Source organism: Mastigoproctus giganteus, chromosome 2 (genome assembly GCF_048544385.1).
Source record: "Mastigoproctus giganteus isolate SK-2022 chromosome 2, ASM4854438v1, whole genome shotgun sequence".
Lineage (NCBI taxonomy): Eukaryota > Metazoa > Arthropoda > Arachnida > Uropygi > Thelyphonidae > Mastigoproctus > Mastigoproctus giganteus.
In genome coordinates, this window is record NC_143576.1 from 131,988,656 (window position 1) to 132,005,166 (window position 16,511).

Genomic DNA, 16,511 nt, shown 5'->3' on the forward strand with positions numbered 1-16,511 from the left:
TCTGCCTTCTGCAACCCAGCAATCCATCTCAGAATTTTTCCAGTAATTCCAACATGTTCCAGCTTACACAGTAACTTCTCATGAGGGACTGAGTCAAATGCCTTTCTAAAATTTAAATAAACTATGTTGAAATTGTTCTCTACATCCAGCTCATGAGTGACTGTGTCAAAATAGCCTACTAAGTCAGTTACACATGATTTTCCTTTAATAAAACCATGCAATTTCTATCTAAATGTCTCTCTGGATTGCACTCTTAATCACTGCCTTTAAGATTTTTCCTACCACTGATGTCAGACTAGCCAGTCTGTAATTACCGACTTCACTCTTAAAACTGCCTCTATGTACTGGTGATACGTTCTCACCTCTGGCACTTTTCTAATCCAAAGATTCCCACATAATTAACTTCAATGATTCAATATACTCCCTGGCAGCTTTCCTCAAAATTACTGGGTACATACCATCAACTCCAGGAGCATTACTTGCATTTATGCTCAATTTTTTCCAATAAACAGTCATCTGTAATTTCGAAATCAATAATTTCATATAACTCAGCCTCACTGGCACAGCCTCTTCTCAGCACTAGGTTTTTCTTCAGTAAAGACAGATGCAAAGTACCTGTTCCATTCAACTGCAACATCAACTGAGTTGTCTAAGACCTTCCAAGCACACAAGGGTCCAATCTGCTTAGCTTTTTTCTTCCTTTTATTCACATACATGAAAAATTCCCTGTCCCCCATTCTTTGCTCTCTTAGCAAGTACTTTCTCATATGTGTCTTGGCCTCTCTAACCTTATCTGTAGTACTATGACACAGTGGCATAGTATTTGGGGTCAGATGCCACAGGTGGATTCCAATGTGCATGATCAACTGGAGCATTAGACTTCTTAAAAAGCATATATAATACGCTAAATTAGTTACTTTTAAAGATTTCACAAATCATTTCATTGTACTGAAATTTCATTTTAAGGAATATCACTGAAAATTATTTCAAAAGAACCGTTATCTGTTCAGATAAATTTTGCCATACTTTTCTAATTTATAGAAATAGCAATTTTACCTTATTTTACTTGAATGTCAAATAAAGAAAATGATGAAATCCACAGTACAATCTCTGATCAAAAAAACCATATTACATAAAAATTTTAATAAATGCATTTTTTCATTCATTTAAAATTAATTTGTTGTATTAAATATTTTGTCAAAACTATTTTGTTCAAATGAGAATTACAAAGGACTAATAATAAATAAAGTCATCTGGGACATGAAACAGGAGTTCTCCAGGGTACAGTGCTGGGCTTATTGCTGTTTTCACTCTTTATTAATGATACTGATGAAGGCATCAGGTTGAATGTTGAAGTTTGCAGATAATACAAAAGCTGGCAGGGTGGTAAATGACAGCAATTAGAATATGCTGCTGCAACAAGTTCTAGTAGAAAAATTAGGCAGGTGGGCTGAGAAATGGCAACTGAAGTTTAACACTTACAAATACAAGGTAGCAGTAATTCCACAACAACATACTATGTGGCACAACACAGAGTAGTGGAGAATGAAAAAGAGTTGGGATAACTGTGCAGTCAGATATGAAGTTCTCTGACCAATGCAGGCACAGCTAAGCCAGCTCATGAGATTTATATACAATTATATACAGGAATTTTGTCACAAGGGAGAAAGGGGTGATTATCCCTTTGTATAAGGCAATGGTTAGAACACATCTTGAGTACTGCATACAGCTCTGAAAGCCTCATTTTAGGAAGGATGTGGATCTGTTGGAATGGGAGTAACAAAATTAATGCAAAAGAGCAACAATATTAATGTAAGGAACAAAAAAGTATTCTCATCAAGAAAAGGCTTCAGTTCTGTAAATTGTAGCATCTGGAAACTAAGGCACCTGAAAGGAGTTCTGATTGAATTGTTTAAGGTGTTGAATGGATTGAGTAAGCTATATTATGCTGTGGCATCCTTCCTTTTGCTCAGACAATGAGGGGGATATAAATTTAAATTGAAGGATGATTGCAGAACAGATATATGGAAATTTGCCTTCAGCCAGCTAACTGAAGGCAAATTGACTTCCACAACACCAGATGGAACAAATTTCCATCTAGTGTTGTGGAATGGGTTGTTTGAATAATTTCAAGGAAGAACTAGACAAATTATTAGAGTTGGACAAGCAAGTGATGTGCAAAGTGTGTGTGTGTGTGTGTGTGTGTGTGTGTGTGTGTGCGCGCGCGCGCGCAGGCACACGCCAATATGTCAATTTTTATTAATGTTTTGCACTGATACATAAATTTGTCATCATCATGCAGATCAACATCCTTTTTATGACAAAGGTGCCATAGGCCCTATCATTACATACTGGGTGGGGGGCTGAGCATAATCACTCAAAGATATGGAAAATGTGGTAGAGGGTGTGATATTGGATTAGTTGTAATTGCAGTATGCAATGCACACTGTCATTCACTTTCACATTAAATTCTTGTTTGACTGTCAGCTAATACATTTTCAGCATTTGTGAACTTCAAAAATAATCTGCTGTATGGAATTTTTTGCCAAAACTATTTTATTTGAATAAGGGAAATCAGCTAAGGAAGGTAAAGAAAGCCATCACGAGAACCACAAGTAACTTCAGAAACTTTACCATGCAAACTCGTTTCCCGCTAATGCAGTTTCTCCCTGCATTTTCAGTAAACAGATAGTGTGTGTTATCGGTAGTGGCAGCAGAAGTTGATAACAATGTATTGATTAGTTTTTTCATTTATTAAAAGCAGTTTATTGGAGTTCACGAGTGGGCTGAAATTTACTTATGGGTACATCCTCCCGACTGCCTCGGTCTTAGGGTGTCCCCCTCTTCTCCGCTGTTTTAAAATAGGAAAACAACTTCTACTGCCACTACTGATAACACGCACCATCTATAGAAGTCGTTTTCCTATTTTAAAACAGTGGGAAGGGGGGGGGGCTAAACACCCTAAGACCAAGGCAGCCTGTAAGTAAATTTCAGCTGTGTAGGCATTACACTCACAAACTCCAATAATCTGCTTTTAATAATGAGAAAAAAACTAATCAGTACATCGTTATTGACCTCTAATGCCACTACCGATAACACGTACCATCTGTTTATCAAGAATGCAGGGAAAAACTGCGGTAGGCGGAAACAAGTTTGCCTGGTAAGTTTCCTGAGGTTCTTGTGTTGGCTTTCTTCACCTTTGCCGAGAAATCATGTGGGAACTGAAAATATTTTCATTAAGACAGTATTCACTGCAGTGGATTTTACTGTATAATTTAAACTGCATAATGCAGTCTTTCTGGGTAATGCACACCTAGTCAAAAGTAGTTCACTCTAACCAAGTAAGCATTACTTTTGACTAGGTGTTCAAAGTCTTTCAAAATTCCTACTCAATCTATATTTTCTCTTAAAGTAAAACTGTTTAGACCTTTGCTTGAAAATTCCTATGGTTCCACTATGAATTCTGCATTTCAATTTCTAATATGTTTTATTAATTTTACTTTGTATGCATATTGTAATACAAAAGGTATGGACACAATAGTTGTTGTGATGGTGGTAATAAATAGTGATGATAGTGTTAGCCACTACTGTTACTATTAAACTAAAAAATCTTTCCAACAATTTTACCTTTTACAAACCCTTCCTCCAGAATCACATTACATACGTTACACACTGCTGTCACCTCTAACAGAAATAAACAAGAACAAAACAAAGACAAATGTTACCAATATTTGTGGAAGAGGCTAGGTAGTATGTCTGCAGCAAGAGCTTCACAAGAAAGCTGGTTTATTACAGTCAATTGTGTCCTCTTATTCATATAGCATGTATAAGAGTATTTGTATGCAGTATCACTCATCAGGCTGTTCTACGATCAAAGGGATCCCAAGCAATATATAGACCCTGATGATCCAGTACTCAGTAATATAAATCGGTGGTAATATGAAAAGAGAGCAACATTTTTTAATTGTCTGGAGAGGAAACAGCAAGTAGTTAGCCACTATTAGAAATTAAAATGAAATAAATGCACTGTTACACTATATGAGTAAGCTTTTAAGGCATTTATCAAAAGCGTTATCACATCAATCCACATTTGATACACTTCACTACATTTCAAGGTTCTACTAAACCCCGTCTTCAGGCTTGGGGGAGTATAGAAGAAGACAAATCAATTGCAAAATGATTACAGTAATGTGAGGCTACAGATGGTGAGCACATCTGTAGCCTCACATTATTGGCAGCTCAAGTGAGTACACACACTTGAGCAGCCAGATCTGAAAAGTTGTCTTCTCTTTTAAAAATAAATAAAGATAAAATATATCTATAATTTTTTTGATAAAGAGGTACAGTTGACTGAACTGAACCTGTTAGCTTGCTTGAAACATTTAATCAACAAAACTATTTGCTACAGACATATTGCCACTATGATCATATGTGTGTTTGTGTACACATATGGCCTGTCTTAAGAGAGTTACAAAAATTCTAAAACTGTATGTAAAATTAACTATGTGATTGCTCTTGAGATGGCACCCTGCAGCAATCTCACAGTACTTTCTCAACTTTAAAAAATAATAAGAAAATAAGGTGGTCAGGAGTTATCATCTATAAACTTCACTGAACTGTAGAAAAATTTATAAAGGTTCCATTAAAATGCTAACTATGAAAAAAAAAAAAAAAAAAGTGATGTATGAACAGAAAAAACCTGAAATGACAGCATTTTCTTCCCAATACTGGAAGATGGAACTCAAGACTTCAATATTAATCTTGTACCCAATATCAGCATATGGTGTATCAAATATAGTGGGCTCACCATTTGTTTGGAGAGGTATCGGCCCCAATTCTTCAGAGACTATAAATTCTTTCACAATGAGGGCAGTAGTTAGCTGACCTCAGGCAGATGGAGTAATCCCCCAACCCGTGAATTATTTCAGGAACACATACTGTTTATGGGATGAACACACACCCCACAATATATACAACAAATACCATACAAATGGACATACCATATAAACTGGTGATTATGACCAAAGTAGTCAATGTACCAAATAAAACCCCAACAAATTAGTATTTTAACTAGAAAGCATTTCAGTTGACTAGATTTTTAAGAGGACTTGCCAATTAAATCACAAAACCTTGAACCAATACCCCACAGAAATTACTAATAAACACACTTCAAGGAAACAATTTATGAGGCTAAATAGATATTCCCCAAATAGTCCATTCTATATTTCGTTCAGAATAGTGCCAAGCTAGGCACAAATAAGGTACAATTCTGAGGTGACTTTACATACTTCCAGTAAAAATTTTTTTATTTATTATTATTTTTTTTTTCTGTGACTTCCTTGCACTATATGGCTAATACTAATACTAAATAATTTCCTCTAAAGTCATAGATGATTACAATTCCTAAAACATTCACACTCTATGAGGAAAGTAACTAACATTTATATTAAAAGCCAGTTCCTGTTCAATCAGCCCACAATAATATAAAAATACTACATAGTCTTGTCCTTAGCATGATATGAAGTATGATGGATGACAATGATACTTCTCTACATACAGTTCTTGGTTGCAGAGCATCCCAATCACTGAACTTTATACATGTTTGCATCAACCATTATAAAATCAGATGTCTAATCTGATTATACAGAAGAATCTGTCAATTTTCATTTGTTTTTCATGCACCATTTTAGTTGGATAAACATATACAAAAACATAATACAGCCATTCTCCAGCTTACGTAATACTCGACTTATGGAAGTTCAACTTTACGTAAGTTTTTGCCAGCTGGTGCAAACTTAAAAAAAATTGTGGAAACGTATTTTGAATCCCATAGGAATAAATGGAGGTATCATGAAAATATTGTAACGTGAACCCAATAACACATTATGTTTTTTTTTGGAATTCGTTCCAAGACCTTGGAAGTTGAAATTTTCGCCATATAACTAAGCTATTTATCTCTCTAAAATGTCATTTTTATAATGGAAATTGCACTAACTTTCATTGTTATCATATTTTCCATTATAAAAATCAATTTTGAACGTCTTTGTGATATTTTTCTAAAACACATTTCTGGAGGTCACTACCATAAAACAATAAAAACAATTTGCATTTTCCAGTTTATTGGGCTTTTCTGTTAGTGCAATCTATTATAAACGGGTAGTAAACTCGATCTTATTGTATTTGCTTGTTTGTTTGTTATTTGGTTTTTAGGAGCATTAGCAACTAAGGCCATATTGCTCCGGCATATGCGGTGGTCATTCTCTGACCTTTCCGTATCCTCCATATTTGGTGGTGACGGGCTCGAACCCTGGTCTAATCAAGAAGCGTGTGCTACGCACTGCTGCTGCTCCTTCCCACCTGGCTACGGAGGCGCTATTGTATTTGCGATAATACCAATAACTGGAATTCTGTGGGTTTACGTTAAGATATTATGGTGAAATGAGTTCCCCTTCACTGAAATCTTCAATCACATAAAAAATAAATAAATTTTCAGAATCTTCTCTTCATTCCTATTTACTTATTACAATGGTGAAGGGGAAGGGACCAATGGAAAGTGCAAGTGCTGGCAGTGCTAGGAAACAAAACAAAATTGATTTAGAAAAGAAGTTAATTAAGAATTACGAAGCAAGACAAAGTTTGTCATCTATTGCACGGAATTAGGTCTCGTTGCTTCAACAGTGAATTCTATTTTAAGGGACAGTGTGCGTATAAAAGAACATGTTAAAGGATCAACGCATTTAAGATCAACATTGATCACAAAACAGTGTTCAGGTGCTATATCAAAAAAGCTATTAATATGGATGGAAAATCAAATTCAGAAGCAAGTGCCCCTGAGTTCAATGGCCATTCAAGCAAAAGAAGGAAGTATTTATGAAGATATTAAGGATAAGTACGGCAAACCCCAAGCCAAGTTTGTGGCAAGCAATAGGTGGGTTAACAGGTTCAAGCATTGCACTGGTTTCCAAAACATTAAAGTATGCAGTGAAGTTGCCAGTGCCGATTCTGCAGCTGCAGAGAAATTTTGTGATGTGTTGGGAAAAAACCCCTTCTAAATCTCCACAGCCCTCAAACTTCCTCAGTGGCGTGCTTATCAGCTGGAGAGTTAATTCTGGTAATGATGCTTGAAAGATAAAACTTGCTGACATTGTCTGTCTCCTCTCTCTTTTTGTAATTTTATAATTTTGAAATTTTTGTAATTTTGTATTATTTTGTCATTTTTCCTGTACATGAGATAAAAAAATTGAATAAATAATTCTATTTACACGTTTGACAAACATTCCTTTTTTTCTTCAATCAAATTTACAAGTTCTGCATAAGCATTTAGGGAAATTTCAACTTACATAGAGTTCCACGGAACGCAACCCTTACATAAGTTGGAGAGTGGTTGTATACACAATTTACGCATGAAGCTGAACTGTACATTTTATTCAAAAAATTTTCATGTAATAGTTATTCTAAGTAATACAAAATCATATTAAAAATGTAACAGTGCAACATATCTCATTGTATTAGCTACTTTTGAAGAAAACACATTTTCAATTTTTCAACATACATGCAATTTTTTTATAATTACCTCTTTAGCTGGAAGAGAGTCATCTAGCCATTTCTTAATGATATTATCACCATCCAAAATTGCCTACAGTAGATATGACAATTTATGCTACTGCTCTATTAATAAAAAGATCTTATAAATAACAAATGAGAATATCATTAAAATCTGTATTCTAAAACAAGGAGAGAAACCATAATTCATATTATAAGAGACAAACAAAAAATATTCTCCAAGAGTTTTGGTATATGCTCTTGCAATATCATTAAGTACAGATGAATTAAATAAACATAATCATTCACTTATTTCAAGAAAAAGAACCCTTCAGTCCCTGTATAACATCTGCTGAACTTGTGTGAACCAATAAATATGCCATCTTACACTTTTGCATCCAACAATTTTGGAAACATAGATTTATATGATTGAGGGTGTCATCTTGATGCAACAAGTAGTGGTGGAAGCAAGATTTTGTTTCTTGAAACTGTGGGATTGTTTAATACATTGTGTGCACCAGGCTGCAACTCAATTCTGGCAGACTAATCTCCTCTCCTCTGTGCTAATCTATTGCCCTGCTGTCTCGGGGGCAAAGAAAGCAAATAACTTAGTAAAACCACCTTGCAACCCCAGATGGAACTTCAGCATCTTGAAGTCCCAAAAGATATCCCAAACAAATCAAAACAATAAGCAGATTCTGCAACAGAGTAAAAACGTGCATAATTACCTCTTTAGCTTTTCTTGTCTTTTTCTTTACACAGAAGTTGTGCAACTGGTATTCAGAAGATTCCACTCTTTTAAACAAAGATGCTCCTGCATTTTCATTTAAAAGAGTGGATTTGGTTGGACCCAAGTCCCTCACGTCATCCAATTACTATTTACCAATGACCTTGCACAGAATATCCTTGAGGTTTGTCACAGACACACTCTCTTAGGTATGACGAGACAGGGCTTGATACCCGGGAGTCTTTAAAATGCTGATGGAACTGATATTCAGGTGATACTTGTGAGTCGAGAGGCCTGAATTTAGGTAAAGATCAGTCATTCTGTGACAACCAAATCCTCTGCTTGCACATGCACAATACTGGGAGAGTTAGTAACCCTAGGTATACCCCCCCCCCATGTGCAGGTACTGAAATGCTGCACCTAGCATACTGGAGATGACCAACCAGGTTGAACCGTTATAAGCAGGGGTTGAGGTGTGGTACCCACATGACACAGGGATTCTGCCCTCTGTGTTACCAGGCCACAATAGATGCAGATGACTCATCAACTGGTACAATATCACCACTTTACTTACTGGAGGCTCTAAGTGGTGATACCTATGTTCAGTCTCCATAGCAAAGTTCTGAAAACCTCCCTCATCTCTTCCATCATGCAGTATGATTAAATCTCTTTTGAGATTATGATGGGTATCAGGTGAGATCCAATCTTCCTTACACTTCGAAGGTGTAGCTCTAAAATGAGATTCACAGGCTTACCGCTAGATAGCCAACTAGACCGAACCTATTGGTAACTTTCTAAGAGGTATCTAGATCAGCCAGTGTTGATCTAGATACCTCCTAGAGAGTGGAGCCAGTGCTCACTGGCTCCACTCTGCTAGACAGTGACAGGAGGGAGTCTGAGTAGCGTGTATGCACTGTCAAAGCCACGTTAAGTCAAGAAGCTGGGTATAAATATCCTTGCTGTGTGTACACCATATACAACATTTACCCCTCTACTTTTAGTTTAATACTGAACACATCATGAATAGTCCAATTAATAGAACAAACTTAACTACAAAAAAGATCTAAACCTCCCAAAAATTTCCTCATTCAATTCACAAATATACATGGTCTCGGTTCCAATCTCAGTGATGTCCATTTCTGCCTACAGTCTGCCTAACCCCACTTCCTTTTTCTGACAAAATCCCAATTATCAATTTCCTCAACCACTGCTCATCTCAGTTGTCCTAATTATTCACTGTACAATTTCTTTTGCTTCAAAGATGGAACTTGTACAAACGTCTGATATTATCTATCAGAGATTATGTAATTTGGAATCTCCTCTTTTTGATTTTCTCTAGCTTTAAATCTATACACCAGCAGTTCCCAATCTTTTTTGACTCGCAAACCCCTTTTGACATATTTTTATTGTGAGCCACTAAGCCTATATTCTCTGAAATCATATAATAGTTCTGAATTTTTTTTATAAAATATTTCCAGTACTACATTTTTATAAGTGATATAATAATTTAATATAATAATTTTATATTAAAAAATATATAAAATTATTATTAAGTAGCTATACATAACAATGGTGTTTGACAATGAAAAAAAATTTAATTTTGTCATGCATGCTTGCTATGTAAGGATGCATGACCCACACCACAACTAAATATTAAACTATTTTGTAGTACAAGTTAGTGCAATCACATCAGTTTAATTCATAGCCATCTATCAGAGTAGTTAAATTGGCATAATTTTAATTAAATCTCATATTGTGGCAACTCTTCACAAAGAGTTGCCACGAATTCGAGGTAGTTGCCACTACCTCGAATAAGTAACGCTTCACCAGTGAAGGCTAATGTTACTTATTCTTGGCGGATAGTGGTATCCACAGAGATAAGCGATACCATAGATGGTAGTATCCATGGCGGTATGGGCTTTGGTATCTTTATAGACACAATATCACTTATCTCAGTGTATATCACCACACCCACGGTGGTGGTGTCCGTCGAGAATAAGTAACATTAGTCTTTTTCACTGGTGAAATGTTACTTATTCGAAATAGTGCAATACCATGGCAACTCGTGAAAGTATTCACAACATGAGATATAATTAAAACAATGCCAATTTAACTACTTTGGTAGATGGCTACAAATTAAATGCGAACCTCCAAATGGTTCATGAACCACCGGTTGGGAACTGCTGCTCTATGCCATGCTGTCAAATTCATCCTCTTTCATTCTCCAAACTCTGCTAATCACTTAGAACTCTTTGACTTCCTTTCTTTGAAACTTGGGTTTCTTCAGTCCAACTTTCCTAACAGTGAAGTAATTTTCTTGGTGATTTTAATGTTCACATTAAAATCCTACTCTAGCTGACTTCCATATCTAGTCAAAATGCTGAGGCTTCTCCAATTACTAATAACCTCATTATTAGTAATTGGAAAAGATTTTCGTTTACCTACCAACACCAGACAATCCTAACAGCATGCCCAACATTCTGGATATTTTTCTCAAGAACATCACTTCAAAGTACACAGTCAAGGTGAGTACTTCAGATCAAAACTTGGTGATGGTCTCTTCTTCTCACAGCTATTCTCAACCTCATGTTGTTTGGCATTAGAAGAATGCAAAATGGGATGATTGTGAGATTTCTTTTCTTCTTTTCCTTTGTCGGATTACTGTTTTTAATCTCTCATGTCAATGTTTTCTTAGATCGTCTCTGTGAAATTATTCTTATAGGGATGAAACCCTTTATTCTACCTTAAAATCGAATCCTTTATCTAAACCCTGGTTTACTAATAAATGTGCTAAGGCAGTTCAAGATAAGAATTTTGCATATCACAATTGACCTATATCCAAATCTTCAGCTTCATTTTATGCCTACACCAAAGATCACAATTGTAAAGCAGTTATTAATCAGTCCAAACTAGATTTTGAACAGGCTAGAAGTAGAAAACTTGCTTCTTGTCCAAATGGTAGTCAAGCATTCTGGTCTGTTGCCAAAACTAATGGCTGCAACTTTTGCCCATCTCTATTCCCACCTCTGTCAAAACCAGATGGTTCTATTGCTATTTCAGCCAAAGATAAAGCCGACTTGCTAGCATCCTAATTTTCTTCTAACTTGTGTATTGATGATCTTGATAAACCATCTCCTACCATTCCCAGGACACCCCACTCATTCTCTAATGGTACAAATATAGCTTTGCCCCATCGGAAAATTACCTGGAGATCAGCATTTAAAGTTACTGGTGGCAGATATTTGAGAAGTTGAAGCTTGTACAGGGCAAGTTTTCTCAAACCAGAAGTTGGAATGCAATGTGTGTGTGCCAATCATCTGCAAAACTATGGATAGGATTTTCAGTTAATGGAAGAAAGTCATAAATATACAAGAGGAAAAGAGTGGGAGAAACAACTGAACCTAGGGAAATATCAGCATTAGTTGAGAAGGCTAGAAGACAGTCATCTACCATCACAAAATATTCAGTTTTCTCTCTCATCACAAAGAGTGGTGAGAGAGAAAACTGGATACCCAACTGCAAAAAATATTCTACACTCCATAAGATGGAAGCTTATTAAGAAGATCTTTATGCCAAACATGATAAGCCTTAGAAATTTAAGAGCAACTGTTTGAGTTTCACCAAACTTTTCCATTGAATATGTTCATAGATGGGTAAAATAAGCCAAAATATTACCAGTGGATTGATTCTGACAAAATCCATATTGGCAATCACTGATCAGATGGAAGGAAGGAAGGTTAGAGATAGTTTAGGAGTTGATAATTAATTGATTTCTTTATTATTTTATTATTATTTATTTCTTTATTATTTTTTATGGAAAGAGTAGAGGTAAGTGCAATGGGACAATAATTGGATGGGAGGGATCTGTCACCCTTTTTAGTAACTGGCTGGATGTGAGCAAATTTCCAAGCAGAAGGAAAAACACCAGTGAGATAAGAAAGTGTAAAAAGGTGACAAAGAACAGAAGCTCAGGAGCACAGGTTTTGAGAACAAGTGGAGAAATGCCATCAGGACCTGGAGATTTCTTGCTATCAAGATTGTTCAAAATTCATCTGATATCCTTTTGATGGAACCAACTTGTTAATTTTAATTAGTTAACCAACTTAGTTAACTTTAATCCTTCTGAAACTTAGATTTCTAGAAAAGATCACATATCTTTATTAGTGATTACCCTGACTTCTAATCTTTCAAGTATTGCTTCCTTTGCATCTAAAAAACTGGATTTCGCTCTCAGCACATTACATTTATTGAATTCTTCTAAAGCTTACTGTGTACAAATCTCAAATCCACCCAACCATGGAATATTGTTGCCACATCTAGAGTGGTGCCCCCCAAAGCCTTTCAGACTCCATTCAAAAGACAGTTGTCAGGTTAATTAATGACCTGTTTTTAGAAAGTTTCTCCACTCTCTGTCACAAACATTCTGTTTCTGCCGCATACCTTTTCTATAGATATTTCCATGGACACTATTCTTCTGAATTTGCTTCTGTAATTTCCTCCTTTTCTTCCAAACAAGTCTGAACATGTGCCACAACCAATCAACATCCATTTATTGTCCGACTTTTTTTCTTCTTCCTCATTTATCCCTTCAACTTCTGCTTTCTAGAACAGCCATCCTGAAAATTACAATCTAATGCAACAAGTATCTTCTTCTGTCTTTTCAACCTTCAAACCCATATAAGGCACTAAGTGCTACAGGTTTTAATGCCTTTTGTGTATGAGGTTTTCATTAAAAAAAAAAATCTTGCTGATTAGAGAAATGCAGGACTCTACTTGAGCAGGAGTCTGAGGTGCAATCCCAATTATCCTGTTCACTAGATTCATCATCCAATCTTAAGACTATCCTAATTATTAATGGGCTGGCAATTGAGAGATCGTCACTATGTAGCACCACAACAAAAGAGAATGATATTTTGGGATACAATATAGCTTTTCAATCCACAGACTTTTTTAAATTTTGATATAGCCACTATACAAAAGTAGCAGCTATCATAATGGTTTTTCGACTCTCTCCATATCCAATGTATAGTAAAAAGCATACACTTACAACTATCACAAAACCATCGCCATAATGCTGATCTGCAAACTACCACAGAAGAAATGAGGTGTCCGCAACTTGCCTTACTCACCCTCAAGCATTCCAAAACAGGCTTCATACGGAATGCAAAACTTAGTGCCATTAATGAAGTTATGCTTTGCCTGCTTGGGTTTACACAATATCAACAAACAACCCACAATGAGCCTGCTATTTAAAAAAAAATAAAAAAACTTATAAGACTACTATATAATGTTATATATCACAGTATTGGTACACACTTATATGGCATGATCAAAAAATCCAACTATTCAAATATATCTACTATTCAAATACTATTCAAATATAATGGATATATCTACTTCAAAGTAGTCTCCTCGACATTGTATATGCTGATTCTAATGATCCTGCAACTTCTGACCATTCTTGAAGGGTTCTTGTGGAATTAATAACAGTTCCTGTCATGCATTCTAAATAATTTCTTCAACTCTTGCAAATCTGTAATCTTTCTAGGGAGCTTTAAGCTTGGGGAAATGAGAGAGCCAAATCCACTAAGTATGGTGGAATGCCCGAGTATGCAAGGACACTGTCATGATGCAAGCACCAATAAACTTGGAGTGAGGAAAAGCTACAACTTATTACCACTTCTTTTTATAATTTTCACAAACCATTTAATGAAAGAGTGTAAGTTACAGACAAAGTTTAGTGTGGGATACAGAAAAATTGGATCATTATTATATACAGATGGTGATAAATATTAGCTTCAAGAATTGCTAAATAAATTAGATACAGGTTTTGGGAATTTCGCATTAAAATTAGCTGTGCAAAAACAAAAGTTATGAAAGTTGACAGAGACAGGGAAAATTTAAAGTGTACACTAAATAACCAAAAATTTTGGAACAATTTTGTATATCTAGAAATGGTCTTTAATGATTAGGCATGAAAATAAGCAATACACAATATATAAAGCATGGTGTACAGAAATTAATAATTAGTAAATTAAACTAATTTCTCTTTTGTTTCAAATTAATTTAAATTAGTTAAAGACAAAATTAGCTATTCAAAACATACTTTTTAAACCTATTTTAACCTAAAGAGCTGAGAGATAGGAAAGAAATAAGGAGGGGAAAAAAAGAGCAATGAATGCCACTATTATTTCTTACTCCAAGGGAAAAACTTGGGGATTCACCTTCTTTTATCTCCTTCCTCTTTTCGTGTGATTACTTCACATTAATTATGACAAAGTTGAATAAAAATTAAGCAAACTAGTCAGTAATTTTAAACAGATGGACAAACTGGCTTTAATGCCTTGGTTATCTTACATAAATTGGAAAACAAAATTGGGACTGCCTAATAAAAAAAGAGATTAATTATGCATATAAAAAATTTGATTGTAACAGACAGATTTAAAAACACTTACTGGCATTCTGCTGTGCAGCCAGCTGAATGATGAAGAAGCACTAACAGTAATCACAGTATAGCTGTAAAATTCTTCATCCTATATAAGTATATAAATTTCGATTTAGAAAAAATAATCTCATCTTACACTTCAATACAATGCTAATTTTACTGGGTATTCACAAAGTCTTTTAAAAATCACCTAATTAACATCAAAATATATTATAAGGCTACTATGGTAGGTTTCTGCATATGGGTGGGCTCCTCAGAGTAGTATGGGCTCTGTGGAGTGAGCTTTTTGTGGAATTTTTAAATTTTGTAAAAACGAAAATTTGGTACATAAATGCCTTAAAATATTAATGTATACTCATTTTTAATTTATTGTCAGGGACAGAATAGGGTACTCTTACCAAGAAAGACTTTTGAGTTCTGTAAATTGCAAATGAGGTGCTCGAGGAAACTTGACTCAAGTTGTCTCCTCAGAAGATTATTTTCCTGGCACTTTAAATGGGTTGCATAAACTGAATGCTGATGGTATCCTTACTCTTTCTGCGATGATACACATAATGGGACATAATGGAAAAGGCTGTTTGCAAGGTAGATAGATGTGTGAAAAAATGTTTTCAGCCATTGATTATTGAAACAAACTTCCATCCAGTGTTCTAGTATGGGTAGTTTTGAATAAATTTACAGAAGGATTAAACAAATTATTAGATGGGATTGGCAAATTAAGTGGGCAGTGTGTTTTTTGGTGGGGGGGTGGGGGCTGATGCTGTATAATTGCTTCATTGAATCATCTTCCCACTACTACTAATAATAATCAAATAAAATTATAACTAAAAAATTAAATAAATACATAAAATAAAACAAGGTGGAGCACAGTACAATTATAGAGCATCAAATAAAGTCAAATAAAATAATTTATCAATATTTCCCCTCAAGTCAATTTAGAAATTATTTCATAAGAATACTGCAACAAAAATTAAATATTTTTTTACCTCATGTTTGCAGACATCAAATAAACCAGCCATAGTAAGCAATCGTGGTCCTAGCCATCCTCTTTCAGAGTCCCACAGACTAATTGTGTCATCTTTTTCCCACAATCTAATTTTCATATCAGTAGCTTCTGGCTGATTAAAGTACACAAAGTAAGGCTGTTTGCATGATTTCTCAGTTTTCCATTCAAAAAACCTATTACATAATAAAAAACAGTAAATAAATCAATTAATGCATATTGGCATAATATCAGGATTCTTGTGAAAATATCATATTAATTATCAGAAGCAGTATCAAATAATGCATGCTCTAATATTTTGTGTAAAAGGGCATTAACAAATCCTATATATAAAGGAAAAAACTTTTCCACGTAAAAGAATTTTACTTTAGTCTATTGCATTCCTTAACAGTGGATTACATTTATATGTAATCTAGTATTATCCAATTAGTAATAAAATATTACAGAAAAAATAACTATTTTGTATACAGGTAATGTTTCTTAATACACTATAGCAAACTGTTATCATTAGCATTTAGCACTAAAATAAATTTTCTGTTTATACTCCGGCACGACAACCAAGTCAGTAGAGTTTACAATAAATCGTCAATACAAATATTTATCGTATTTAGTAGTCACGGGCTTGAACCCCGTTCCACTCAAGGAACGCGTGCTAGGCACTCTCGCTCCTGACCACTGGGCTACGTCAGGCCTAAAAATAAATTTTCTGTTTATACTCCGGCACGACAACCAAGTCAGTAGAGTTTACAATAAATCGTCAATACAAATATTTATCGTATTTAGTAGTCACGGGC

General features: G+C 35.0%; 1 protein-coding gene across 1 annotated transcript in view; it reads right to left on the reverse strand.

Annotated features, from left to right (window-relative positions):
• Positions 1-16,511, reverse strand: part of LOC150089570 (abasic site processing protein HMCES) — a 67,697-nt gene that overhangs the window by 13,334 nt on the left and 37,852 nt on the right. The window contains exons 4-6 of the mRNA XM_090368671.1: positions 15,701-15,893; positions 14,725-14,802; positions 7,574-7,636 (exon numbers count right to left, since the gene is read on the reverse strand). Of these exons, the coding sequence (XP_090224797.1) occupies positions 7,574-7,636; positions 14,725-14,802; positions 15,701-15,893 (334 nt within the window). The remainder of the gene's footprint in view (positions 1-7,573; positions 7,637-14,724; positions 14,803-15,700; positions 15,894-16,511) is intronic.